This window comes from Fimicolochytrium jonesii (assembly GCF_025526975.1).
Source record: "Fimicolochytrium jonesii strain JEL569 chromosome Unknown EV422scaffold_7, whole genome shotgun sequence".
Taxonomy (NCBI): Eukaryota; Fungi; Chytridiomycota; class Chytridiomycetes; order Spizellomycetales; family Powellomycetaceae; genus Fimicolochytrium; species Fimicolochytrium jonesii.
The window spans coordinates 593,958-620,056 of record NW_026515674.1 but is presented as its reverse complement, the minus strand read 5'-3'; the positions used below and the strand labels follow the sequence as shown (position 1 = coordinate 620,056).

At 52.9% G+C, this 26,099-nt stretch overlaps 11 protein-coding genes across 11 annotated transcripts; 4 read left to right on the top strand and 7 right to left on the bottom strand.

Moving 5' to 3' along the window:
• Positions 1 to 2,140, bottom strand: EV422DRAFT_404401 (putative lipoate-protein ligase A). The gene is made up of 10 exons (XM_053066976.1): positions 1,858 to 2,140; positions 1,736 to 1,794; positions 1,578 to 1,659; positions 1,408 to 1,497; positions 1,087 to 1,344; positions 865 to 1,008; positions 720 to 788; positions 577 to 651; positions 408 to 513; positions 1 to 343 (listed from the first exon to the last, which is right to left on the bottom strand). The coding sequence occupies exons 1-10, from the start codon at positions 1,975 to 1,977 to the stop codon at positions 222 to 224; spliced, it is 1,125 nt and encodes a 374-aa protein (XP_052926890.1). The 5' UTR covers positions 1,978 to 2,140; the 3' UTR covers positions 1 to 221.
• On the top strand, positions 1,904 to 2,929 carry EV422DRAFT_404688 (uncharacterized protein). Its single transcript, XM_053066977.1, has 5 exons — positions 1,904 to 2,239; positions 2,309 to 2,404; positions 2,464 to 2,580; positions 2,650 to 2,729; positions 2,803 to 2,929. The coding sequence occupies exons 1-4, from the start codon at positions 2,069 to 2,071 to the stop codon at positions 2,680 to 2,682; spliced, it is 417 nt and encodes a 138-aa protein (XP_052926889.1). The 5' UTR covers positions 1,904 to 2,068; the 3' UTR covers positions 2,683 to 2,729; positions 2,803 to 2,929.
• A 1,695-nt stretch (positions 2,930 to 4,624) lies between these two features.
• EV422DRAFT_405161 (uncharacterized protein) lies at positions 4,625 to 9,691 on the bottom strand. The gene is made up of 9 exons (XM_053066980.1): positions 9,222 to 9,691; positions 8,258 to 9,156; positions 7,727 to 8,192; positions 7,269 to 7,663; positions 7,034 to 7,196; positions 6,546 to 6,957; positions 5,239 to 6,482; positions 4,811 to 5,172; positions 4,625 to 4,722 (listed from the first exon to the last, which is right to left on the bottom strand). Exons 1-8 carry the CDS (start codon positions 9,415 to 9,417, stop codon positions 4,937 to 4,939), a joined length of 4,011 nt encoding a protein of 1,336 aa, XP_052926888.1. The 5' UTR covers positions 9,418 to 9,691; the 3' UTR covers positions 4,625 to 4,722; positions 4,811 to 4,936.
• A 480-nt stretch (positions 9,692 to 10,171) lies between these two features.
• EV422DRAFT_566255 (protease propeptide/inhibitor) lies at positions 10,172 to 10,661 on the bottom strand (the record flags this gene model as incomplete). Its single annotated transcript, XM_053072411.1, has 4 exons — positions 10,172 to 10,260; positions 10,336 to 10,407; positions 10,485 to 10,562; positions 10,655 to 10,661. 4 exons carry the CDS (start codon positions 10,659 to 10,661, stop codon positions 10,172 to 10,174), a joined length of 246 nt encoding a protein of 81 aa, XP_052926887.1.
• A 553-nt stretch (positions 10,662 to 11,214) lies between these two features.
• EV422DRAFT_494865 (kinase-like domain-containing protein) lies at positions 11,215 to 14,902 on the top strand (the record flags this gene model as incomplete). The annotated part of the gene is made up of 19 exons (XM_053067778.1): positions 11,215 to 11,291; positions 11,368 to 11,451; positions 11,543 to 11,644; positions 11,711 to 11,854; positions 11,932 to 12,052; positions 12,107 to 12,193; positions 12,270 to 12,350; positions 12,414 to 12,596; positions 12,659 to 12,751; positions 12,821 to 13,006; positions 13,066 to 13,211; positions 13,273 to 13,468; positions 13,532 to 13,640; positions 13,700 to 13,776; positions 13,841 to 13,982; positions 14,065 to 14,220; positions 14,293 to 14,367; positions 14,442 to 14,701; positions 14,762 to 14,902. The coding sequence occupies 19 exons, from the start codon at positions 11,215 to 11,217 to the stop codon at positions 14,900 to 14,902; spliced, it is 2,460 nt and encodes an 819-aa protein (XP_052926886.1).
• Positions 14,903 to 15,866: 964 nt separating this feature from the next.
• On the bottom strand, positions 15,867 to 16,569 carry EV422DRAFT_494848 (Pre-mRNA-splicing factor 38; the record flags this gene model as incomplete). The annotated part of the gene is made up of 3 exons (XM_053067775.1): positions 15,867 to 16,030; positions 16,095 to 16,210; positions 16,283 to 16,569. Coding segments are annotated over 3 exons (567 nt in total), but the record flags the coding sequence as incomplete, so codon positions are not given.
• Positions 16,570 to 16,626: 57 nt separating this feature from the next.
• EV422DRAFT_524534 (uncharacterized protein) lies at positions 16,627 to 18,204 on the top strand. Its single transcript, XM_053069992.1, has 7 exons — positions 16,627 to 16,811; positions 16,877 to 16,898; positions 17,047 to 17,060; positions 17,126 to 17,168; positions 17,238 to 17,301; positions 17,371 to 17,791; positions 17,867 to 18,204. The coding sequence occupies exons 1-7, from the start codon at positions 16,776 to 16,778 to the stop codon at positions 17,945 to 17,947; spliced, it is 681 nt and encodes a 226-aa protein (XP_052926884.1). The 5' UTR covers positions 16,627 to 16,775; the 3' UTR covers positions 17,948 to 18,204.
• Positions 18,205 to 19,842, bottom strand: EV422DRAFT_524532 (uncharacterized protein). Its single transcript, XM_053069991.1, has 4 exons — positions 19,350 to 19,842; positions 19,094 to 19,277; positions 18,834 to 19,032; positions 18,205 to 18,762 (listed from the first exon to the last, which is right to left on the bottom strand). Exons 1-4 carry the CDS (start codon positions 19,435 to 19,437, stop codon positions 18,328 to 18,330), a joined length of 906 nt encoding a protein of 301 aa, XP_052926883.1. The 5' UTR covers positions 19,438 to 19,842; the 3' UTR covers positions 18,205 to 18,327.
• Positions 19,843 to 20,787: 945 nt separating this feature from the next.
• EV422DRAFT_488697 (uncharacterized protein) lies at positions 20,788 to 20,943 on the bottom strand (the record flags this gene model as incomplete). The annotated part of the gene is made up of 1 exon (XM_053067429.1): positions 20,788 to 20,943. A coding segment is annotated over one exon (156 nt), but the record flags the coding sequence as incomplete, so codon positions are not given.
• Positions 20,944 to 21,348: 405 nt separating this feature from the next.
• On the top strand, positions 21,349 to 23,269 carry EV422DRAFT_566250 (Smg-4/UPF3 family-domain-containing protein; the record flags this gene model as incomplete). The annotated part of the gene is made up of 5 exons (XM_053072410.1): positions 21,349 to 21,376; positions 21,486 to 21,711; positions 21,780 to 21,889; positions 21,956 to 22,051; positions 22,119 to 23,269. The coding sequence occupies 5 exons, from the start codon at positions 21,349 to 21,351 to the stop codon at positions 23,267 to 23,269; spliced, it is 1,611 nt and encodes a 536-aa protein (XP_052926881.1).
• Positions 23,270 to 23,898: 629 nt separating this feature from the next.
• Positions 23,899 to 26,077, bottom strand: EV422DRAFT_613840 (uncharacterized protein; the record flags this gene model as incomplete). The annotated part of the gene is made up of 3 exons (XM_053073919.1): positions 25,298 to 26,077; positions 24,962 to 25,222; positions 23,899 to 24,902 (listed from the first exon to the last, which is right to left on the bottom strand). Exons 1-3 carry the CDS (start codon positions 25,659 to 25,661, stop codon positions 23,899 to 23,901), a joined length of 1,629 nt encoding a protein of 542 aa, XP_052926880.1. The 5' UTR covers positions 25,662 to 26,077.
• Positions 26,078 to 26,099: the final 22 nt, after the last annotated feature.

Below are 26,099 nucleotides of genomic sequence, written 5' to 3'. Positions count from 1 at the left end.
TTTGGTTGGAATGCTGTCCACGATATGCAACGGCGCTAGCACATTTCACCTTTCCCAAGGCACGGCAGCTTTTTCACGTTCTGACTGATGTACAATGAAACGCTCAGACTGTAGTGTATCATGTTTCACACAGCTCTACTGTTGGGCAGCTCCCTCGCTATCTACACCTCGAGCCTATCTAACATCGGCAACTCGAGTTCCACAACCTGCACACCGGCGTCCTATAGCGTCCTTTTAATCCACTCCCTCAACTCAGCAAGCTCCTCAAGCACGCGACTGGAAGGCTCAGCCAAATCAAATATCCCAAAAGCCTCGTCCACTCCATCCGCGTCATATCGCTTATCTTTGGAGCCGAAAATCACCATTAGCCCAGCAGCCTATTCGCGCTTATGCCATTATGAACTTACTTTCTAGACTCTCGGATAATCGCAGGGCGACTGCCGCGTGGTGGTCGGCTCCTAGGTTCACAGAGGCTTCGGTGATGATCCCGCGGTGCACTTTCAGGTGTATGTCCTATGCGTTGCTTTGCGTGAGCTTTGCGGCGTGTTTCCATGAGATCAAAGGTTTCACACATACCGCATCGCCCCAAGGAAAAGAATGCTCTAGCCTATGCGCGAAATCTGGGGTCTGCCCGTTGACCCATTCCCATGTCTGATCGAGGCAAAGGATGTTAAGAAAGTGGTCAGCAGTCCCTGAGGAACGCGAATGCATTGTCGCACCCGAATCTCATCGTAGTACTCCTTGATTTTTGGAATCTTTGCCATGTAGTCTGCTGTCAATTCTATGGGCTGGATAGGCAATCATCGGCACACGGGCATAAGCATATACACACTCCTCCTCGCGCTCAGGTTAGCATGCGCTCACATGTGTCGCCTGCACTTGGTGATACTTCAGAAACTCGGTTGCCACGGCGTCGCAAAAGGATAGGTGGTCAATCGTATACGAGTGATCTCGTAACCGCGTAACCTTCGATCGAACAGACTCCACACCCTTCCCGACCAAGTTTTTCTACGCGAACAAACGGTCATCAGATTCCCACGCTCCAGCTTCCACGTGGAAGACAGAGCATTCAGGTACTCATCGTACCGGGGGCGGTTTCAAAAACGTCCCCAACGCCTTCAAATCCGAATCAATCAACATAGTTCCATGATGGTACGCCTTCGTGTTGACAAGCTTGTACGCCGACCCAGACACTTTCTTCCCGTCCACGACAATATCATGCCGTTCGTTGACCGACGCGGGAATATCGAGCTGGAGCAAGGCGCGGGTGACAAGCTCGGCGTTGGTGCGGCGGTCGAAGACGTCGCGCGGCATAATGATCGTGTAGTTTGTGTTGCCGATGTCCTGTGGAAGGTTTAAGAGCTCACCGGGATATTTGTGAATTCGAGAGGATTTCATTCTGCTTACATGGTACACAGTGCCTCCGCCGCTCCGCCGTCGTACCAACGGTACTCCATCTTCCTGCATCCGTCTCAAGTTGCATTCTTTCCATGCGTTCTGTGAGGCGTCACAAACGTTCAGTCCTCGTCCTCCACGAGCCCCCCGTTTGACCCATGCTTAGATTGTCAGCTCCCCACCTGATTCTTCCCAACGACAACGCACTTGGTATTCCGCCACAGATACAGTATATGTGGGGGCAGCTCGGGGTTTCGAAAGAGCCTACAGTGTTCTGCTCGCCGTAAGCTCCCAACCTCCGCCTACGCCGTTTGTGCATTATTCGATCCACCACACTTGCCATTCCTCAAACGCCAAGTTCAGCCATGGATCAGTCACTCTGGATAGGTAAGTGGCTGCCTATGTGGGGTGAAGCCGTTAGTCGGGAAGTTTTCAAATGTGAACGGGAAGTGTAAAGCCTACCTTTGGGATAATGGCTGTTGCATGACAACGCTGCGGTACGGACTTTCTGCGCGGGGTTTCGATAGGGAAGCGGTGTCCGGCTGTTACTCGAGTAACATGGCGGCGAATGGACGTCAGCATTTTTTCCCTGTTCGGCCTGTGTTCGGCCTTCGTGCACACCCCATAGGATATGAGTCGCAATCGGAGTCGCAATGCCTCGTAATGCGCGAATATGTCCGCTTTTCGTAACCTGCCCCAGCTGGTTACAGACTACTACAGTACGCGAAAAAACGGCCGTCCGAAAACTATGTCCCCAGGCAACTACATCCGTCTAAGTCCAGGAGAAGAAGCTCGCCTCAAACACGACGAAAACAGGAAACAAAAACTCGCCCGCTTGCAGCAGGTATGTATGTATGACTCAAAGTGCTTGCAGCAGTTCTATTCTTGTCCAATTGCTCACCCTTCGTCTCAGGTCCGAGAGCAGGAACGAATATTAGCATCTGAGCATCGGAAACTATACCAAACCGTTGCTGAATCGGAGCTTGGGCATGTGCTTAACCTATTAGAGGTGGGTTGGCCATTCGCTGCGTGAAGAAGACCATCTGCTGATCTGCGACGCATGTTCAGAAAGACTGGACAGCAAGCAGACGGCAGAAGATAAATCAACTCAAGAATGTACAGGATAAACAAAAACAGCTGCTGGGTCAGGCCCACAGGACGGCTGAGCTGGTTGCTGCAGATGAGGTGGGCAGTCCCGTATTTGCTCCGCTCACGTCCATCATCGTAGCTAAACGTCGGGACATCTACAGAAAGCACACAACAAAAGTCTCTACTCCACAGCATTAGATCGAATAAAGCTAGACGTGCTCAGAGGCCAAGAAGCATTAGCTGAGGTTTGCTCTCATCGCCGCGTGTCAACTATTACAAACTCCAGGCAAACTCATCCAAACCTCTTTCAACCCCCAGACCCTCCTAGAAACAGCGACCCGCCGCGCCCGAACAGAAGTTAAACGCCTCCTCCTCAAACGAACCCGCGAAAAAGAAAACCTCCGCGCCCTCTACATCGCTGAATCCCAGCAAGAAAAAGCAGCCAACAGCGCACCCGATTTCGAGATTCCCTCTGCGCCATTAGCTCGACCGCTGCAACGGCGGTATGACCATTTCGAGAATACCGCAAATCATAGGCATAATCCGGTCGTGAGATGCGATGTGAAAGTGAAGACAAGTGATGCGTGGGATGATGCGGTTGGGGCGAGTGAGGAGAAGATGAACGTGGATACGGCCCAGCAGGCACGGCTGGATTACCTGCTTGCGAAGACTCAGCAGCGGTCGGAGAGGGCTGGATATGATGTTTATATGGGGAAGGTATGCACACCGATGATCAATGTTCTTCAGTATTTGCCAACACCACACTTACATTCCATTCACATATTTACAGCAACGGGGTATACTCTACAAAGCACTGGATGACCTGTACATCGAGGATCGTCGGAGAAAGATCCAGATCGTGTCACAGGATGCCTCACGCCCGACGCGCATGAACCCAGATGTACTGGCACGGCGGTTCGAGCAGATGTTTGATCTTGAGCAGGCTGCAGCCTCGACGACGGGAGGGTGAAGCTTGTTGTCCTGGGGAGGGGCTGTCATGTATGAATATGTAGTAAATTTTAGAGTGGTTCAAGAAGGAGCAGGCAAAACAACCCGCAGTGCACAAGGCGGTCGAGGTGGGGACTCAAATAACGCAGGCCAAGGCGGCCATGAAAAAGCATATCCTGATCACTTGGGCGCCGAAGGTCCTCAACGACGTTGAGCTCCGTTCTCTTGCTTCGTTGGTGTTTCATACCACCAATCCGCAGGAACCACACCTTACTCGAGTCGCCCTACTGGTCAGTACTCTAATTCCATTGTTTTGTGGTCGTCGTCCCGCCACGGCGCTCGCGGCGCGTCTCGCACGTTTCTCTCTCATCGCTGTATTCCTTTGAATTCAGTCTGCACTGCTCTCTCCAGAATACATATACAAACCCTCAGCCTCCTCGGGTTGCCATCCACTACGAAATTACTCAATGTACAGTATTCTACATGCAGCGTATCACCACCCTTCGTAGCAGCCTATAAAAAATGGGTCGGAAGCCCTTCCTCCAAAAACTATCTACACTGCGTCTCCCTCTCAATGTTCCAAGATTCAAGGCGGCGCGAGATCATGCGGGTGAGTAGACGATCATCATCCATGATACTCCGCGTCGCTGTCGGAGCCTCGCGCTCGCGTTTTCCGTATTCGTCGCGACTTTCTCTTCGGGGAAAGCTCGACGCTGTTCTGGGGCGGTGGAGACGGGAGTTGCGTGATGTGACCGTCCGACGAGCTCCCGCGTCTCTTGCCCCGTCTGGAGGGACGCTGATGCACATGCGCCTCGTCACCTTCCCCGTCGTCATCGAATTCGTCACTGTCATCGTTGACGATGCGTCGTCTCTTTTTCGGTGAGACCTGTGCAACAGGTTGGGAACTGACGACATCGATAGGGCTATCGCCGTCCAGGTCGAGAGGATCTTCAACGTTGATGTTCCCATCAGAGCTTTCCGTCATCACATCCACAGCGTCGGCGACGTACTCGTCTTCGTCCTCATCGTCAACGACCCGATTGCGTTTGCCTGTTTTCCGGCTGGCGGATGAAGCCCCGCTGGTCACTCCTGTTGCCGAAACGACCACATCGGAGCCCGTATCGCTCAAATCAATCTCTGATCCATCGCCATCCGCGTCTGATATCGTCGCGGGCGCTTTCCCCTTTGACTTGGATGTAAACTTCAACTTCAATGTTGGCTTTTTGAGCGGTAGTGAGGGGTGCAGCCCCGTATGAGACCAGCGTCTCTCATTTCCCAACCTCATGCCATCTGCAATGTCCGGGTAAGCATTAGGTAAACATTTGGGGGGCGGGTTGGACACAAACATAACGTTGTTGAATAGAGACAGGCTACATACCCATTATTTGGTCACGGAGAACTGGGAACTGCGAAGCGGCGAACATGTATAGCTCAGATCCATCGGCGTTGAAGGTCATCGCATTCTGCATCATGATATCCACATCCCATGCAACCGACTGCAAAATCAGGTCGTCAAGAACATCCTTCTCTCTGGTCTCCAGCAAAACCGAAAGCAATCGCATACCTCCAGGCGTCGATAAAATCCTCCGCGTATCCGATCACGGATAAGATCCACAAACATCGGATACGCTATCATGGTAAGATACGACGGGTACGTCTCATAATCTACTTCGTTCAAGAAGAATTCCATGCCATCCCTAGACTTCCAGTTGTCGATGATGTCACACACTCTTTGCATGTCTGTTATACAAACATATCTGTCAGCATATCGTCTTCTACTTGTTGTACGTTTGGGAACAGCCTTACCGTCCCCGCTCAAACGCTCCGGTGGCACATCCTCCAACTCCGCATCGAGCTTTCGAAGCTCCCACGGACAAACAGCGAGTGGTTCACCACCCTCATCCCACCGGATGAGGTACTTGTTCCACGGCGATTCCCGGGGGTAAATGGCCTGTATCCGCCCATCGTATGGCTTGTCCGGGTAGTCGACAATCACTGCAGCGCCCTCTTCCCAATCCTCAAGGACGGCATCCCGGTAGTGTTCGAAGAGGAGGATGAAATCTGTAATGCCGTCCAGATCCCAGAACTGTACTTTCAGGATGTCCTTTCGACCGCCCTTCGCCACCGGTGTCAATCTCCTGCGGTCGGGTACGGGTCCAAAGCTTCGGACCTCCTCGTCGTGAACGTGCAGGGACAATGTGCATTTGACCGGCTCGCCGGGAGAGAAATACAGCTTGTCGACCACTCCATAGACGACTTCGCCACGGTGCTCGCCTGGAGGGCAGTCAACTTTGTATCCCTCGTCGACCGCTTGTTTCACGAAATCGATGTGACCTTGTTTGACGTAGGCAACAAAGTCGCCGATCTGCGGTAAATACGGCGAGCGCTTCGAATCAGTCGTGGAGACCCAAGCACATGGCTTCACGATGCCAGCCGGATATTCTTCGACGACGTCCATTTTGGTTTTCTTGCTCTTCCGCTGGGATGAGGATGTAGCAGCGGCCTTTCCTTTGCGGTCTGTGACAACCAAGTCGTCCTCGTCGGTCGCAAACTCGTCGTCATCATCTCCTCCGCTGACATACTCTTTGAAAGATTTCCGCTTGACTTTGCGCCGGCTGGAGCGCGTGGGGCCCTCATCATCGTCAAACTCATCCTCATTGTCGTCATCGTCCAGCCGTTTCCGCTTCCGGGGCGGCCCCCTTCCATCCCGCCGTGACCTCTTTCTTCCCTTCCTCTTTGACCGAAGATTCAGTTTCGAGCCGTTTGCCCTGCGCGGTCGTGAACTGCTACCCCCTTGCCCGTGATCGTCGGAATCATCGATGAATTCATCGTCGTTTTCCCTTTCGGGCGTCAACCAACCGAATCCTTCGGAATCCGACTCGTCGCCTTCACTGGACTCCTCTCCCCCCGCAAACTCCTCCCCGCTAGATTCTGGCAAGGGAACAATCGGCTCCGCGGACGTCAGTGCCTCCATCTCCTCCCTGTCAGCTTCAGTGGGTGCCGTATTGATCGGACGTGCTTTCCGCCGCTTCTTGTCCTCTTGTTGTGACCTGAAGACACCCTCGATGTCAGCCATGATCAGTGCGCACATGTAAGATTTCAAAAGCCCTTACCACACAAACGGCTGCTCGGTTGAAGTCTGTCCTACTCTGGTATCCAGGATGAACATTCTGACTTTGCGATCGTGTACCAGCGGTGGCGTGTCGATAGGTAGGCTCCGATCTAGCGCAAAATCCTGCTTCAGCACTGGATAGTCGATGCGGTATGGACTCTGCCGTGCATCAACGAGATACTCCATCGGCACCAAATGCGGCAGAGTGCTGTTGTGCAAATCCTGCAATATTCCGTCCTGATATCCGACCGCCGTGAAGTCGCAAGGATAAAACTGCTCATAGTAATCAGTGAACTTGGTCGGATCCAAGCCCGTTCCAAAGAAGTGCGTCAGGCCAGCCATGTCAGCGGCTCCAATGAGGTTGCCTTCGGGAGAGAACGAAGCATCGAGGAGAGGACGCTCGTGCTCGAAACCTGATGATGCGACAGAGGTGATGAGCGACAATCAACTTTGACAGTGGACATCAATATAAGAACACAACTGACTCACGCCTCAATTCTGTGCCGCGACTGATATCCCATATGATAAGCTTTCCGTCGTAAGACGCAGACAACACTATATCAGGATCCAGAGGATGTGGATCCAGGTTGTAAACAGCCGAGGTGTGGGCTTGCAGTACGTGAAGAAGATCCCCATTTTGAGAATCCCAGACCTGCAAAGTGACCTGGAATTCAGTCACCCTCATCATCATCGGTTTCAAGTGATGGAGGTCCAATCATCATACCCGAAGATGGTAGTCGGAGGTAACCGTTATCACCTTGCGGTCATCGAGAGACCAGCACAAAGCTGTGATACCAGCCACCTCCTCTGCGGAGACTTCGGGCTCGCCCACTGCCGTTGGTGGTACAACGGCGGCAACACTGCCTGGTGGTGAATCAATAGGCGCGGGGGGAACAACTTCAGTAGCACCATTGACAACCTGGCCCACTTCCGGAGTGCCATCCAAATGTGGTGTGTCTGGAGCTGGGTGGCTTCCTAAGCCAAGAAACGGTAACCCGATGCCGTTCAATGGTTGGGGCGCATCTGTACTCGGCACGGCCGTAGGTTGATCAGCGGTCTGTCCAGTCGAAGTGTTGCTTTCTGTACTCGCGCCTGTCGGAGTGTCTACAATTGCTCGTACTAAAGAGAAATTTCTGTCAGTACTGCTACCCAAGGCTTCAAGTTCCTCAATATCAGTCTTACATTTGATTGCCTCCCATTTGAAAGTGGTGTCACAGTAATTGTAGATGGCTATCGTCCCATCCATGCATCCAGAAGCGAACCGATCTCCACTATGACTAAACCTCAATTCTTTCACGCCAATATCGCCAAATCGCTTCGGCTTCTCCTCGGAGTTGATGGAGGTGGCATCTAGTTTTCCTTTGTAGACACAGAATTCCGGATCGCTGGCGGAGCCGTTGTCGATGTGCGGAGCGTTTTTCCGATTTTGCTGTGGCTTCTCGGTTATCTTCGATTCGCTGGCGGACCCGTTGTCAATATGCGGAGGGGCCTTCCGATTTTGCAGTGGCTTCTCTGTTATCTTCGGTAGGATGCGGTAGATGTGGATAAACCCGTCGGTTCCCCCAACGGCAAATCGGCTTCCGATGCGATCAAAGACAACGGTCCGCACGCTGTCGGTGCGCTTGTCTTGAGTGTTCAATATCAAGGGCTAATTGAAAGGGAGTTATTTAAGCTGCCTGTCAAACGCGCTTGGGCGCACAGGCAATGTTTTACCTTTAGCTCGAAGTTTTTCTCTGCTGGGAGCCATCTGTACACCCGCACTTTGCCGTCCTTCGCTCCCACCAAGAAGCATTTACACTCCTCCAGAGGCGCAGGGGAAAACGCGATTTTTGTGATTTCCTTTCCGATTTTCAGTGTGATAAGAGGGTGCCAGGACTGGGTATCCCATATCTGCACAGTTTCGTCCGACGAGGCAGTTGCCAGAAGGGTATTATCATCATTGAGTGCGACATCCAAGATGACATGATGCTCCAGAACAGCGTTCGTGTCCATGAAGGTGCAATGTCCGCGAAGAGTGCGCATCAAATACCCCGTCTTCGCGCACCACACTTTCACAAGACTGTCGTCTCCACCCGTTATGTAAACTGAGCCGGTCTTGTCGAAAATGCCGTTGAATATGGCACAATGATGGCCTCTGGTGGTAAGCAACCTCTCAAAGCGTTTGTAGTATATTGACAACGGCGTGTCGAAGCGCAAAGTGGTCCGCTGTGCATTCTCATGGGCGCGAGTCGCATAGATTGGCCGCGTTCGCCACTGCGACGCAATCGCTCTCCTCGAAAAAGGCTTCGCTGCAGTCGCTCCCAAGCCTAGATTCATCGCCAGCGCCGCTTTCGAGCTCATAAGTGAGGGCATCAATGAAGACTCGTTTGAGCTGGCAGCTTCCGAAACCTTCTCGAACAGCCGTGGCAGATGATCGGGTAGCACATGCGGGTTTTCCTCTGTCAGCTGCGCGTATGTCAGCGGATGTCGCTGTCCCATCCAGTCCACGCGCATCGGCAATACGCTTTCCTCTTTGACTTCCCCCGAGCGCCCTCCCAGCTCTTCACATAGGGTGTTGTAGGTTCTTTGGAACGTGGTGCCGGACAAGAATCGGGTGATCAAGAACATGAGGTCTACAGTGGCGACACGATTAGTCTGCAGGAACCACTCCATCCCAACCACAGCGCGGCACACTTACCCCTCTCGAAAGGCGAGGAGACCCCGGGAGTCGAACGTTGCGGGTATAGTTCCGTCGGTGGTCGAGATGTGCCGAAGCTGGTGTCATCCTGCATAACTTCCTCTTTTGAGCCCCCTTCATTGGCCCTAAAATCCGAGTGCATGTCGTTCGTCCTAAATGCGTCGGAGTCCAGCTGCGTCTCTCGTGCTAACACCATCCGCTGCCTCGAGCAGCCACCATAAGAGCCAACACTTTCCTGGGAAAACAACCCTCGCGAGACCCTCCCAGGTTACCGCCCACAAATGAGCGGGAAAAGCTGTAGCGTGGCTACGTGTTGACGCCGTCCGACAAGCTGTATGGTATATGTATTCGGGCGCTGGAAAACTCCACTGCAGGACAGAGTGTAATACTCCTTTGATACGTATGTATTCTTGGTGGAGGTCGGAGCTCGAAAAAGTACAGTATAAGGTCAGTTGGTTGGGAAAGAGGGAAGCGCCGCACAGGAAACTGGGAATCATGTCCGAATTTCGCTCGTGTCACAACCCTAACCTCTCCCGGCACGACATCCCTCCGACCCCGCTCAACCCTGTGCAGCACAAACAGTACAAGGAGCAGCCAAGCAGTATATATGAGAGTATGGACCTTGGAACAACAGAGAGAACAGAGAAAACGTAGGGAAAGGAAATGCGGGCCACGGGGTGGCCGAGACTTCAAAAACCGCCTTTGGGGAAATGGCGGAAACCCTGCACCGCTTACGGGGGAAGAGCAGCATACTCATGCGCAATACCTCACCCGCGCATCTCGTTCACACCACCTTGGGCCTCAAGTTGTGTTATGTGATTGACTTTTCATTAAGCCGTCCAAAAAGACAAATGGGAGAAGAAGAGTACAGTGGAAGAGAATCTAGTAATAGATCTAGATAGTTCACTTTGCGCAGTTGAGAATTGTAGCAGGTGTATCTAAGATGATTTCTACTTCCCAATACCGATGCTCTTTGCGTAAGCGGAGACTTCGCCGTCCGCCTCGATGTAGTCTACCTTCTCGTGGGCTTTGAAGGTTGCTGTTGGCGGAGAACGACGGTAAGAACATGATATATAAAAGGACTCAAACAGACGGGAAAGAGAAAGGAACTCACTGATAACGTTGTCCGGGACCGTCGCAGAGAAACCCTTCATGGTCGTATCGTATCTGTGCCCAATCTTGCCTCCTACAGACGGTTTTTGGTCAGACAGGGCCCCCGCCTTCGAAGTTCAAAGACTTTGAACAACCCGGTCCCCCACGTACCTTGGGCCTCAACGTCCTTGGCAGCCTGGTCGATAACGTTCTGGGCAGTGCCTTCCTTAAAGACGACAATGTACTTTCCTGCAAGCGACCGTGGTAGTGAGTACAGAGGATGGGAACTCACACCCCGCTGAACCTGAGCTGGTACTAGCGAGCGGTGCTACCGTTCTTACCTGACATGCTTGTTATTCGTTGGTGGTGTTGGTGTGGAGGGAGGGATGTATGTTGCGATTGTTGTGCAGGGTTCTGGGGGGAAAGCAGCCAGCCTTTATAATGGAATGCGGTGAAACGGTCGTGGGTTCATGACGTCTACAGCGGCTGCGCGTCTCGTGCCAAGCCCCAGTCTCGTGGGCCCCAGGACTCTCGACCACACTCTGCTCCCCCCAGTGCGAGCGTGTGACGAGTGTGGATGAACGCCTTCATGTCGAGGTGGTGCGAGTCGCAGCGAGGGATTGCCGTTGGCGACGTCGCTAACTACGTAGCAGTTAATAACCGCACCTTTCCGCCCCGATGCGATGCTTCCTTCTTACACGAACTCGGCCAAACAACTACAGTACACTGGAAAGATAACTCTCTCTCAATAAGGACGAACGACCTTGAGTGACTTGCAAAGACCAGTAAGGTTTATCTATAGTATATGCTCTTAGTCCTTGTTCAAACTCCCTTCGGCACTCCTGTTGTGTTCCGCGCCCGGCCGTCTTTGCCCACGTCACCAGTGTAATTGCCGACCGTCATGGAACCCAGAGCGCAGATAAAGGACTTTTCTTATTGCTTGACGCCCGACTTAGACTTGCTGCTGCGAGTGAAAGTGTGAGCTGCTGTAATGCAAGTGGCTATGCTGCAGCCACTGGGAGTAACCGTTTGTTTGTTCTGCCGGACGGTATAGATCATCCTTGGAGGGCCGGCCACCCGAGCATAGCTTCCTCGAACAAATACAGGACCCTTATCTAAGGTCGACCACAGGAACGAGGTACAACAGTGAAGTCCAGGTGACGGATAGGGGGGGCAAGCGTCTGAAAACCAGGAAACTCAAAGGCGATCCTACGCCTCTCAAAATGGAGTGCGCTTTCAGATATATACGTAACATGTCAACTATTCGCCGACAACAAGCCGATGACGTTGCCTATGCGAACGGCCCATCACTCATTTACGAATCACTGGACGTGAGTTTCCAGATCTATCATAAGTGGCACAAATTGGTGCTGGTCTAACTGACGGAATCCGTGCAGATGGAACGAGTGCTTGACTATTCCCATCAAATATCGCGACATTCCACTAGGCTCGCAACTGGCATTCACGGTATGGGAAGCATACGCCCCGCGGAAGGCTATACCAGTAGGCGGAGCGACGTTTAAGCTCTTTGGGAAGTACAAGTATGTTAGGTGGCGCAAGGGAGAAATGAGACTCGTGCACGAAAAACATTTCTGATGCAATTACCGACATCACATAGTACGCTAAGAAAGGGAAAGCATAAGCTGTACATGTGGCCCTGGACAGAGGCGGATGGTCAGGATGCATCGAGCACGCCCAGTGACGCAGTTCATGAGGGAGATATGGATAGGATTGAGAAGGTAAGCCTTTCGCTCCAACCTATTGCGATATTGTGTACTGATACCTGCCATCAGCTCATGCGAAAGTATGAAAGGGGAGATATGACGCGGCTCGACTGGCTGGACCACTTAACGTTTCGCGAAATCGAGAGCATCAATAAGGTAGACCCTGCAATCTCAGCGATGGGGTCTTTGATGCCGATGCAACGATGTAGATCTTGATATGGCGTCCCTGCAGAATGAGACCTCGAAGACAAAGCATCTCTTCCTTTTTATTGATCTGCCACAATTTGACTTTCCGCTGGTGTACGGCGAAAAGGTACATGTCGTAATTCCCTACTTCACTCTTAATACATAAACTCATCCCTACTGCCTTTCGAAGGAATACCGCCTTCCCGTACCGCTCGCCCGTACCGTCGAAACCGATCTACAGATCATCCCGGACCCCGAAGCCGCGCGAGATAACCCGGTGGAGAACAAGCACAGGAAACTGGCCCGAAGCCATCGCAACGGGCCTCTGGATCGGGATCTGAAGCCAAATGCAAAGATTCGCGATGAGCTGAATGTGAGTCCTGTATGGTCACCGGGCATATTCTACAGCTGCTCACAACACTTGGTGGCGCCCAGAAACTGCTTAGGTATCCACCCTCCCAGACTCTGACGACGGAAGAAAAGGACCTTCTTTGGAAGTTTCGGTTTTATCTGACAAGGGACAAGAAGGTGAAGTTATCGAATGTCGACTCACTTCAGCGCTTCCTGTACCTGTACTCACATGTACAAACCCCATAGGCGCTCACAAAATTCCTTAAATGCGTTGTGTGGACCGACCCAGTGGAAGCCAAGCAGGCTTCTGAGCTATTGCATGTCTGGGTCAACATCGATGTCGAGGACGCGCTGGAGCTGCTTGGCCCGACCTTTGAGAATAACAATGTCCGTGCCTACGCAGTTCTGCAGTTGCGGAAGGCGGATGATGAGGTGCGGATGTCTTGCCAAATTGAAGCAGCGAGGGCATGCAGTTTACGATGGTATCACAGGATTTGCAACTCTTCCTTCTCCAACTCGTCCAAGCATTAAAGTTTGAAGGCATCGTGGATAAGACAACATTACAGAATTCGCCATTAGCCGAGTTCCTCATCGATAGAGCCATCAAGAATCCGATCCTCGGCAACTACTTTTATTGGTAAGACCGCCGCGTATCCCAAACTTCACGGGTGAGCCTGACTAACCAGGCAGAATCGCAGGTATCTCATGGTAGAGTGTGAAGAAAAACAATGGCGATCGATGTATGCCAAAGTGGCCTATTACTTCATGGAGACGATGGTGCAAGTCCCTGATGGGGTTGCCCGGAGAAAGACGTTGGAAAGGCAGGCTAAGCTGATGGAGATACTGTTGGATCTCTCAAAGGCGGCGCGGTCGAAGGAGGCTCGGCCCAAGAAGGTGAGGGCGATTGCTGGGCGGCCGATGACTCTGTTTGGCTTGGACTAACGAGTTTCATACAAGGTTGAGACGTTGCGGAATATCTTGGCAGATCCGAAGAAAGGGCTGTTATCTTTCCCGCCTTTGCCGCTCCCGTTGGATGCCCAAGTCCAAGTCATTGGCATCATGCCTGGTGCGTGCTCGTTTTGGATCACATGTGGCGTACCTTGCCGTAGCTAACTTCGGAGCCAGACAAGGCGAACATTTTCAAGAGCGCTCTGCAACCACTTCGCCTCACATTCTCCTGTGTGGATGGAGGAGAGTACACGGTAGGTGGTCGCTCAACCTCGCTTGCAGACCGTCAAACCAAGTCTGACCTTTTGGGGATGGAAGATCATCTTCAAAACAGGAGATGACCTGCGACAAGATCAGCTAGTGGTCCAGATCATCACCTTGATGGATAAACTGCTGAGGAAGGAGAACCTGGATCTGAAGCTCACGCCGTATAAGGTCCTTGCGACGGGGTCTGATCACGGTATGCCGTGGACATCTGCTTCCATCTCGTTTATGGGTGTCTTGTTCACTAGCTGATGGAGTTTCCCCTACATCGTTCCTAGGCATGGTGCAATTCATTCCCTCCCTCCCACTGGCGGCTATCCTAGGGGAGTACGGTGGGACGCTCCTCAACTACCTGCGCGAGAATAACCGCGGAGATGCGGCCAAGCCCGCCAGCATACCGCCAATTGTTATGGACACGTACATTAGGAGTACCGGTGAGTGATGTCTATCCCTCGTCGATGGAGCAGGGAATTTTGAATTGACAACAGCATCTCCTCGTCACCTAGCCGGCTACTGCGTGATCACCTACCTACTCGGAGTAGGCGACCGGCACCTGGACAATCTGCTTCTGACCGTAGGCGGTGAGTCGATGAGACACTTCAGCGCCTTTACGATGTCAGCAGTCACTCATTCATGGTCTCCCATGTTACAATAGGCAACCTCTTCCACATCGATTTCGGCTTCATCCTCGGCCGCGACCCCAAACCCTTCCCGCCGCCCATGAAGCTCTCCCGCGAGATGGTCGAAGCCCTCGGCGGTACCTCCTCACCATCCTACCAGAAGTTTAAAGCGTACTGCTACGTCGCCTTCAACATCCTCCGGAAGAACGCCAATCTGATCCTGAACTTGTTTTCGCTGATGGTCAATGCGAACGTGCCTGATATTGCGATTGAGCCGGATAAGGCGGTTTTGAAGGTGTGGCGCATTTCATGTGACGTGGTGAAAGGATTCTATGCTGACCCATTGATAATCTAGGTCCAAGAGAGGTTCATGTTGGATTTGACAGACGAGGAAGCGATACAGCACTTCCAGACGCTCATAAACGAGAGCATGGGGGCCATGTTTCCCCAAGTCATGGAGAAGATTCATCAAGTAGCGCAGCTTCTTCGCAGCTAGTGATTCATTAGCTGAGGATATCGCTCGTGCTGGTCACAATGCGAGAATCGCTCGCTCGATGTGCATAATATGTTTAGTAGTCGATAGCATGATATATATATATACAGTGCGTAGTTCACATCTACTTCAAAGGCTTCAGGCCGAGGGATGCCCTGACCTTATTCGTTTCCTCAATGGACATCGACTCACCACCACCCTTCCCACTATCCTCATTTCTGCTCCTCCCTGGTATCGAGGACGAAGAAGAGCCCTTCTTGGCCGGCCCTCCGCTTTTCTTCTTGAACAGCGAGGCAACTTTTTCGGAGGAGATAGCCATCTTCTCCCCTCGTCGTTCAGGACTCCGCCCATCGTCCGCCCCAACAGACGATTCCCTCGGTCGGTCCGCCCCACGTCTGTGCTCCTGCCGTGGCGGGTATCGGTCCCTACTCGAACTCCTGTCTCGTCTATCGTCGCGTGTTCTGCGAGATCGATCGATGCTCCTACTCCTACTCCTACATCGGCCGTCGTAGCCGCGTCGTCTGTGATCGTCGCGACGATACCTATCTCGTGAGTCAGAGTGGTAGGAGCGACGGTCGTCCCTGTCGCGGTGGTAAGATCGAGGGGATCGATCGCGGTGGGACGGGGACCGGGGACGGGAGAACCCACGATCACGGCTAGAGTCGCGGCTAGAGTCATGTCGTCTGGCGCGGTCCCGAATATGGTCTCGACTGCGGCTCCGACTCCGACTCCGGCTGACACTACGCCGATGTCTGTCACCACTCCTGCTTCTGCTCCTAGCCCTACTATCCACATAACGGCCGTCACGGTCGCGTTCACGCCCCTCCGAGCCCTCCTTCCGCCGTGGCTCTGGCTCATCAATGGCGCCTTCTTCGGAGTCGTAATGTCCAGAATCAGGACCCTTGACTATTTTCTGTCTTCGCCTTTCCACGTCGTTCTTGAATCGCTCATCGTCCAGAATCTCTTCTTCCTCTAGATCTTCTTCTAGGGGACTGATCCTCGGTTCGATGTCTCCGTTCTCCTCCATGATGTGGCGTTTGGTGATGCGAGGAAGAATGGTGTCGCATACCCGATCCGAGTGTAGCAGCTCATCGACGAACTCGTCAACGTGCGTCAGCTCAAATCCACCAGCTGTAAAACGATGATGTTAGCAGAGAGCTCAAGTGCGACGGCGAATACTGCGGTGTAAACTCACATATATTCCGCCGACGGAGCTTTCTGAGGTCTCCTAATAGTGGTTCTAAGTACTTATATATTTCCAAAGAGGTCCCCGTAAGCCGTAGATAGAAAGCTCCGAGGGCCCTTAAGTATCTGCAAAGGGATTGAATTGTGAATCAAACTGATCTACGTCTCTGCGAGCCCACACCATTCCAAGAAACCTACTTATAGTCCTCGTTTTGTATGTACAACTTGACAATATCCTTCTCAGGCTGTAGCTGCAGCATCTTCAGCGCCAAGCAGATAAACTCGGTCGGTTTCTGGTTTCCATATTGTCCGCCGATCGAAGTGAGAGCGACGGCTTTGTCGATGATGGATTCCGCAGTGAGGGCGAAACAGTGCTCCTTCCAGTACAGCGAGTCATGGATGCGTGTGCGCAGGATTTTCTCTATGAGAAACTGCGGGTTGGTGCCGTGGATGGTCTTGGCCTCGGTTGCCGTGCGGTTGGCCATTGTTGTTGCAGGGCGTCTTCTGAAAGTGTGGGGCAAAAGCGAATGGAGTGTTCGAGCAACTTCCTCGGCCTGTAATCATAGGCTGTCGCGTCGGACAGGGACGATTTCCACCTTCAGCAGGGGAGAGCAGCACCACACAACCCTCTCATAGTGAATCTCCTTTTGAAAGGCACCCTCGCTTATATCCAGCCTTTTCTTCCTTTGAGATGGCGATGTTCGGTTGCATTATTGCCGGGCGACTGGTAAGCCTCGCAAAGCTGAATATGCCTTTGAACGTACCGTCTTACTGACCGGTTGATAACCATAGGTGCAAACCAATATGCAGCAAGGTAGGGGTGGGATGATGCAACGGATTCGACGGTTGCCGCCGAGGTAGTTTGCGGAGGAGGCTTGGGAGCTTGTATGAAAATGTGCCTTCTTTTGGAGCCACAATCTCACCGCCAGACTATCAACTCCGCGTCGTTCGGTGATTTGCAGTTGATGCGACGAAGGTAGGCGAGTAGAGAAGGACTGGTCAGTCGGAAGGGTTGGGTGGCGTCATGCTAACTCATACCAGTATGTTTTTGATCTGGAAGACCCGCAATCGATCAATCACATAGGTATGCAGAAGAACTCATGATCACGGTAGAATCGGTACGGCGGCTCAAAGATGCGGCGCTTCTCAATAGTTGTCTTCATGACTGGCGTGCAGGCCTTCCCGCCAGGATTCGCAGCTACGGTGCATTTCTTGTGGTATGCTGAATACATCGCATAACTGATGTCTCGGAGAGCAAGCACATACTGATTTCAGTTCATATGCAGGCCATCACCAAGCGCGGCACCGCAATGGCAATTACTAGGAATGCTCTCAAATGAAAAACCGTCCGCCATATTCAAACTCGGAGGCAACAAAGCAGTCGCTTCGGCGTTCACGAATTCAAATGGCATGTCCCCGACCACGGTCATGACCCCCGGGATAGCCGCCACGAGCCCGGCGCAACTGGGCATCTCTGTCGAATCAATCGACATCGTAATGGCGCAAATCAATACTTTGCATGCGAATTCCCCGTCGCGTAATCCCGCAGCTGCGGGCGCGATCGTCAGGAATGTGGACCCCATGAAATTGGTGGAGAAGGTACTGGAGAGCTTGTACAATTTCTGTTCGAGCTTTGCGGGACCGTTGCCGCCCATGTCGACCGCGTTGTTTGGGATGGACTGGGGGTCTACGTTCATCCCTCTGAAGGTATGCGGCATTGCGGACTGACTTCCATTTTTCCTTGGTGGCGGTGGCTGAATCTGCTTCATTCATCGCGGATAGGCGTTGCAAGATTGGTACTTGATGATGCAAAGAAAACTGAAGGCAGACCCATCGGGGGGCAGCATTATACGAGCAGATTAGGCTACTTAACAATGGATGTCCCGGCGTACTGTAGCGTAGTTGCACGGGTCTGTCTCAGCGTTTCCTGTGGCAATGCCCTTTCCTTTTTGGCCGACACCCATCAGTAACATCTTGTGTAATCAAAGTAGAAGTCGCACTGGGTCGTTCCCCTTTTTTCATGATTCTTGTCGATCTTCTGTTAGCAGACCTCCCGCCGGGCACATTTTATGCTTTGGGGAGCGATCGGAAGCACGAATCGACCACATCTTTACTCGACTTTAATCGACTTTACTTTGCTCACATTTACACACGGTGATATTACACGATCCCACAAAAGTCTCTCACCCCTGATCTTGCGCAAAACGACTCTTGCCAGCAAGAATGCCCTTTCGGAAAGCGTTCTACACCAAGGCGATGAAAGCAACCACAAACAAAACAGCCACAAGGTACCTCATTCCCAAGGTCCTGACCCTCCCCAAAGCCGCCGACTTTGACCCGGCGGCAGTAGACGATCCTTGAGGGCACAACCCATCCTTTGAGATGACAAACTGATCAGAATAGCTCGAAATCACGGCGTCCTGGCCGGTTTCGGCCAGGGTGTAGTTGGTTCGCAGACGATAACGTCCGTACGGAATCGATTGCGGCACCGCAAAGTTCTCCGATGACGAGGTCGGGTCACGGTCGTGGTTGGAGATGGAGAGTGGGATATGCTCGCTGTCGTCTTCGAAGAGAAGCTCAAGGTTCTGTTTGAAGACGCCCTTGCCGAATGCGTGGTTGCCGTCGATCCACTGGAAGTAGACGCCGATGGACGAGCCTGGCGAGTACGAGTCTCCGGCCTGCGGACACAGTGGATATCGGTAAGATCAATGTCTCTGTGAAGCAAGATGGGGACCCGTGTAACCCTTACCTTTGGACCCGAGAAGATGACGGGTCGGAAGTTACTCAGTGTCTTTGGTTGAAAGTCATCGGTCTTGCACGCCGGGAAGGCTTGCGTGACGGTGATGTCGGGCGATTGAAACCTGATCTTGCCTGGGCCGTCTTTCGTGGTCGCATCGGCTTGAACCTCGAAATGGTACTTGCCACTCGGCAAAAGAACGGGAATATACCTACATGCGCGTTTAGCCTGGAAGTATTGCTGGCGCGGTGCTCCATCTGGCATGTACATACCAAACCCAAGACCAGGTCTTCGATTGGTAGATGGCGACATCCACGATCGCTTGACTCTCGTCGCGGATGACGGCAGTGAGATTGGTGACCGTTGAAACTGTAAGATCTGTGTCGCTTCCAAAGTCATTGATGTAGACGGCTTCTTGACCGCCGCTCCGCGGGGTTTGCGGGACGTTCCAATTGGCTGGTGGACATGAGACCGGAGAAGTTATGATGTGGGGTGCTTCAGGACAACGGATGGTCTACGTGATCTAACCTTGAACGGTGCGCTGGGCAGTCACCGTGAGGGAAAAGTGACCGGTAATGGCGAGGAAGAGGATCGCTCCCAGATTCAAGTACTGCATGATGGGGGAAGAATATTGATCAAGGTGTAATGGGAGGAAATGTAATCTGTGGGCCACGGGTTTGCATCAGTTCCGAGGGGGCCGACGGACATCGAGTCGCTTTTGTACATTTGCTGCTCTGTACAGCACCGCATCTGCCGCGAAGCAGTCGGAAGGTTGACTGTCATCCCTTGTCTCACGCTCTGCGACAGGGATAGACTTATTCGATTCGGAACCTGAACATTCGTGAACAATTGCATCCCTTAGCCCGGTCACGCCGTCACAAGCCTTGCGGCCACTGTTCAATCGTTCCCGCCAAGTTTGTCACCCATCCCTTCACAGGAGCTTCTAAGTTGCCATCACCGTTCATGACTGTATCGGACTCTTCTTCACAAGCTTGCACGTGCAGCGCATTCTTCGAGAGAGGATGTCGCAGCGTGTAGAGGTCAACCTCGGGGCTGTCGCTGCTGCCCTCTTTCGCATACAGCTTTGCTGTCGTCGACTCGTTGAGGAAACCGGAAACTCTTTTAGCTAGGCTTCCGATCGAGCTCCGGACCCTCCGCGCCGAGGAGCGGGAGATGAAATGGCGCGTAAAAGGGTCTATATATCGTAGCGGTCAACGGAGATCCGCCCTGCGTGACTCAGCCCGCGCATAGCGGCGAGCTTCAAGCCACACTTCGCAGGACAATCAAGATGCCCAATAATCCGTTTTTCCCATTTGATGGACTACTCAACTGCCACACAATCCTTGATCATCCCTCAAATGCTGAGGGCTCCTCCCTCTGCGACCTTATGTTACGTGGGGCATGCGGAGCGAGTGCCAGACTGCATATTCGGCTCGTCCCGAACAAAAGATGCTGCGCTCTTGCAAAGGGTTTGAACATGAAAATCTGCAGACGCTGAATCTATTCCACAGCATGTGTCAACTTGATGACGAAATAAGGAATTTAGTACTAGCGATGGCAGGCGAGCGAAGTGCGATCCTAGTGCTTGTGAGTAAGCATTGGATCAAGTCATGCGCAAATTGGAGCCAAGTGCGCTGGTAGCTGCCTAAGCTCTTCCGATATTCCACATTCCGCTCAACCCACAAGCAGAATTGCCGAAGTATGTACGGTATTGACATCGAGTCAAAGGCGAAATCTTACGCCTCAAATTCGATTCCGCTATGACTAGTCCCTGTGGTGCTCTTAGCCCAGCCCGACTTCAGTGATTGGTATATAAACAAAAAATCTGCTTCCGACCGATGTTTCTCGCATCCATGTCCGGCGTTGCCTCTAATTAGTGGGACTCATTCGCCCGGGACTCTCCACTTCCCGACCATCATGATGTTGCCACAACTCTGAGATTCAGAGTTCCCTCTCATCCCTTCTTCGAATTCCGCTCGAAACATTGTCGGAAGGCAAGCATCTCGTCCTTGCACTTGCGCCAGTCCTTCTTTGCAAAATGGCAGTCCTGCAGGGCCTCATGTTGGGGGAAACAGCCTGAATTTTTGATGCGTGTGATGTACGGGTCTTCCTCCTCGTCTTCAGGTTGTGATGTTGGCCCAGCGGTGGCCGGCTTCTGTGAGGTAGGCGTCGATCTTGAAGCGGTCATCGGGGATAGAACCGAAAAGTGTGCGAGGGGATCGTTGCTGCTACCCTGTTTCGTACAAGAGTCGGAGTCGCGCTCAGACTTTTTCCAGAAAGGAAAAGGGTGTCTCTTCTGGGAGCGTTCTGTATATGTATACTGTGTGTATTCAGACGGGCTTGCCGGCGGAAGAAATAAAAAGAAGCAGAAAGAGCCCGCGATGAGACCCCGCGTCGCCCCAAGTCGCCTCCAGTGGACCAAGGAACTTCGTCACGGACATTCTCGCACGGTGATCGCTCAGCCCCTTCCGAAAACCATAGACAGTAGACAGTAGAAGGGGAAACCCAGCATTCAGCAGCAACAAACATGGTGGCTGCAACTCCCAGTCAGCCAGGTATGTCCATATCACACCATTCCGTCGGGGAATGAAGCGATATTCGCACGTCATGTTCGGTCGCGTCTGGCCTGGATTCCTTACCGACTGAATCCCCCACCTACCTCAGAAGAAAGGACAAATGAACCGACTAACGAAGAAGCCAAATCAGCTTCGTCCCGCCGCGCCCGACAGCAGCGTGGCGGTCAGAGGTCCAAAGGGCCTGTACCCCGGACAAAGATCGTAGTGCGGAGGTTACCGCCCAACCTACCTGAGAATATCTTCGAAACTTCGGCAGAGGTGTGGTTGCAGCAAACGGACTGGTGGCGATATGTTCCTGGGAAACTTGCCAAGAGGTGGCTGCTCTAGAATGTTATGTCAGGCTTCCACGTTGCATGCAATTCTGATCAATAACTTCTTCCAGTCAAGCGAAGGTCAGCGTGTTTTCGCGGGCGTACCTGAACTTCCAGGAACCTGAGGTGATGTTGGAGTTCTGTAACAAGTACAATGGACATCAGTTCTTGGATGGCAGAGGTGAGATGGCTCACTTCGCATGATCCTGCTTTTGAAGAGCGTTTGCTCACTCTTCCCGCAAACTAGGCAACGAGTATCGTGCCGTTGTGGAATTCGCGCCTTTCCAGCGAATCCCGAAGAAGAGGAGCAAACCTGACCCGCGATTGAACACCATTGAGCAGGGTATGAGAATATGCGCAAGAGCTTTCGAGCGGAATATCAGACGACTCAATCACAACCGATTGAGCAGATGCAGATTACCAAAAGTTTCTCGGGAGCCTGGAGGAGGACCTGGAAAGCACCACCGTCAATGGGACCAGCGGCCTGACCGGCGAGACACAGCTGGAGAAGTTGGAAAAGAGCCTCCTTGCAGATCAACAAGCGAGCAGCAAGATCACCATTGTGACATCCTCAGTCAGCAACCTTCCCAGAGGGTTGGCACCGGCCGAAAAGCAGTCCACGCCTCTCCTGGACGCGCTCCGGGCAAAGAAAGCCAAAGTCAAAGCGCTTCAGGACGCCAACAAGGCAGCAACTGCGGCCGCGAAGCAAGCGCAGATCGATGCAAAGGCCACTGAGACGGCAAAAATGGAAAAGGCGAAGGCTGCGACAAAAGCGAAACCCACTGCAGGGGTCAAACCGTCGAAGACAGTGGTTGGTCCGCCGTCGATCGTCAAACGTCCAGACTCAAGGTCAAAGGACAAAGCAGGCCCGGCTGTAGCTAAAGAGCCAGAGACAGCGCAGACGTCTCCCAAGAAGCAGCCGGCAGACAATCCTACCGAGAGGAAGCAACGCATGGCGCCGTCTGGATCCCTGTTCAACAAGTCCCTTGGCGCGGTTTTGGGAACTGGAACTGTGGCGAAGCGTCGAGAAGGGGCGAGGAAAAAATTGGCGAATGACTTGGCATCGCAGGTGGCGCCAGATACTGGCGCTCCGAAGGATTTTATGGGTGGCGAGAAGGCAGAAATTGAGCAGCCTCTGGTGAAGAAGGAAAAAGAAGGCGGTCGAGGCTATCGCAGCAAACGGCAAGCCTTCGCGAACCCAGCGCCGGAGGATGCGAACGGAGAACGCAGTGAGGGCCAGCCGTTTGGTACAGCGAATGACGGCAAACAAAAGGGCGCTTCGCAAGATTCCGTCGAACCTGAGGCTAGCAGCACCCCAAAGTCCCGCCGCAAAAAGGACCGGGGCACTGGCGATAAAAGCAAAGAAACTTCATCGAGCTCACTGACAACCGACAGCCCGGAGCGGAAACCTGCTCAAAAACCGAGAAAAGAACGTCCTACTGCAACGAAAGAGAAGGAGGATGCTGGGGACGGGTCTCCCAAGAAGGGACCGAACGTGACCATCATGAAACGGGATGGGACTAGTACGCAGTTCAATACACGCGAGAGTGGCGCTTCGTGAAGGGAACGTCTTGGAAGTAAACATATTTCTTGTGTCAGCTACCCTCGACATCTTGGGGGAAGGATCAAGCCCTGCTGCCCACTGTCGAATCCTCTTCAGACGAACTTGTGGCGTGAACTCTGTGGAGCTCAGCATGTTCCGACAAGACCCTGGCGCCTGTTGCATGCTACTCTATACTCACCGCGAGTGTGTGCTTGGTGGTTCCCACGCCCATTTCACCTTTGGCAAACGCCTTTCTCCTCTCTGCCCTGCGTCGCCACGATGCCCGATGATCGACGCAGGAAAAGCGACGCGGAAGATATTTCCTCCGCCGCGGGCTTCGATAGCAGCAGATGGTGTCGAGCATGGCCCCAGCTATGATCCCACATTCACATCTGCACTGCATTGAGTGCACGACCGGTCTGTAGCCCTGTTCATTTGAGGTCATGCGAAAGCTAGGTCGTCATTGACCGCCTCATCGTCACCAAGTACCGTTCATACAGGCTACCGCATCTACTAAAGTAGAAACCTGTGGTCGTGCCAGAGTGAAGTTTTGATGAATGCATATTTGGCAATAGCAATTCTATGTATGATACACTACTTCTACATATCAAGGCGTCCGTGGGCTGTCCTATAAAATCATTGCGATTCTATATTATCACCGATGCCAAGTACGCCGCACACGCCACCGCCAGTAACGTCCAAAGAATCCAATATCCCGAAAACAGTCCCTGTTTCCCTACCGAGTCCGCCGGCACATTCCACGGCACATAAAACCCGTCCACGCCTTCCTGCTCAGCAATCCCCTTTGCAACCTCCACCGCGCTCGCCACGCACCCTTCCAAAAGTGGAATCCCCTCCCACGCCCAACTGCCTACAAACCACCGCCTTCCAAGCCCTTGCAACGCCGAGAGGTCGTCGACGGCTTTCGCGGAATCGAGGGTGACCACCGCGCGCTCGAACCATGTTGTGGCGATCGTCTTGTCGGGCGCGGGCATGCGGTAGGGGTTGGTGGTTTGGAAATAGTCAGTGCCTTTGATGGGCTTCCGGGTGTTGTGGGACATGTTGAAGTAGTGGGTGCAGGTTGGGGTTTTGTGGGTTGCGTAGGGGAATTGGAAGTCTGCGCTGTTGTCGGTGGATGTACTATCCGCGTCCGTTGATGTGGCGTCATCAATGCCCGTGTGGGTGAAGAAGTTCATGCATCGCCACATTGACTCGTTCTGCGGCATGAGCGATGCGTCAGTATGGCATGTCACGATGCTTTTCGCGTACTGGAAGCGTTCCAGCAATCGAATTTGATCTGCGGTGATCTTCGCATCACCGTCAAGAGGTACACCGGCGGTACCCTTTAGGATACGTGCAGCCTGGTTTGCTTGTGTTGCAAACACGACATGGTCATATCGCCGCCGTATCCCCTCTGTCGTCTCCACGGTCACCTTCCCTGTGCCTGTAGTTGTCAGAGTATCATCTGGTGGTGGCGTGGGGAAACGATTCTGCTTCTCCAAAGACGGTGAACTCGAAGACTGATAGATGCCGGCTACCGCCGTTCGCAGATAGACTTGTTGTACAGGCTGGGTCAGCGCCTCACACACGGACTCTACTCCAGGTGTCACGAACGACATGCGACCGAACGGCATGGCTCGGGAAACATACTCTGATTCGAATGTGTGTTAGCAGCGCTTCGAGACTTCCGCACGTAAGGGTTGAGCTCACCTAGTATGGTGACGGCGGGAAACTGTCCCAGAGTGTCGCTCTCGCAAGTACACACACCACAGAACAGCGGTATGAAGGCGCCCTCAACGTACTCTCTTGATATGCCATACCGCACCCAAAAGTCGTCCAACGTAAGTCCTTCCAGCTCTGATCTTATCTTGCCCGTGAGTGACAAATATTGAACAATCGCCAAAAACTTCAAGTAGCCGGCGACCGTTTTTAGAGCCCGCCATGGCGACCTTCCGTCGACGCCAAAGAGGTCTGGGTATGAGATAGAGCCAGAGAGGAAAGATGGCTTGAAGCACGAAAAGGAAAACCCTGGAGTGGCGCCTGTACCGGCGGAGCGGTATTCAGAGAACGATATGCTGTTATCGGATGTGTGATATGGAATATGAAGGTGCTTGTATAATGCAGTGAGGTATGAGTAGTGTTCTGGGAAAAACGACCGCATGGGAACGTCCATTATAAGGTCTTCTTCGCCAATGTGTCCATTCCTGTCCTGACCAGCGTTTTCAGCGGGGACTCGCACAATTATGCTCGCGGCGGCGAGACCCAGCCTAGGGCCCTTCTCGTAGATATGCACGACGAAGCCGTTGGAGGCTAGCAGATATGCGACGCTCAGGCCTGCCAAGCCCGAGCCTACGACCGCCACCCGCTTTTGCGGAATTTCGGTTGCAACTGGAGCTGAAGGTGTCGCCATTGCAACGAGTAAAGTCAACGAAAACTTGAAGTGGTTTCCTTGGGAGCGCTGGGAAGCCGACGACAAAGACGCTTTGATGAAGTTGAAGTTAGGGGGAGAGAGAACGGGAACTCTGGCCTTTCTCTCAGTTGTGAATTGACTGAGGGAACGACGGCCGCTCGCACAGCGGAAGTTGCGAAAACTGTCCTGAATTCCAAGCCTTTCGCCTCTGAGAAATACGCCGCCTCCGCCTCTCCGCGTTCCGGCAAATCGGCGATCTCACGATGTCCTCTTCACCTTCTGAGACGGACATACTCCCGGGGCCTGGCCCCCCCCCATGGACTCCTGAACTTCCCTGGAGTTGCGGTTGCTCTTCGAAGACCCCCCCTTTGAGTACGTACCTTTCTGCCCTTGCCACTATCTCGTCCTGTGGATAGACGAACGCGCAGCAGGTTGAAC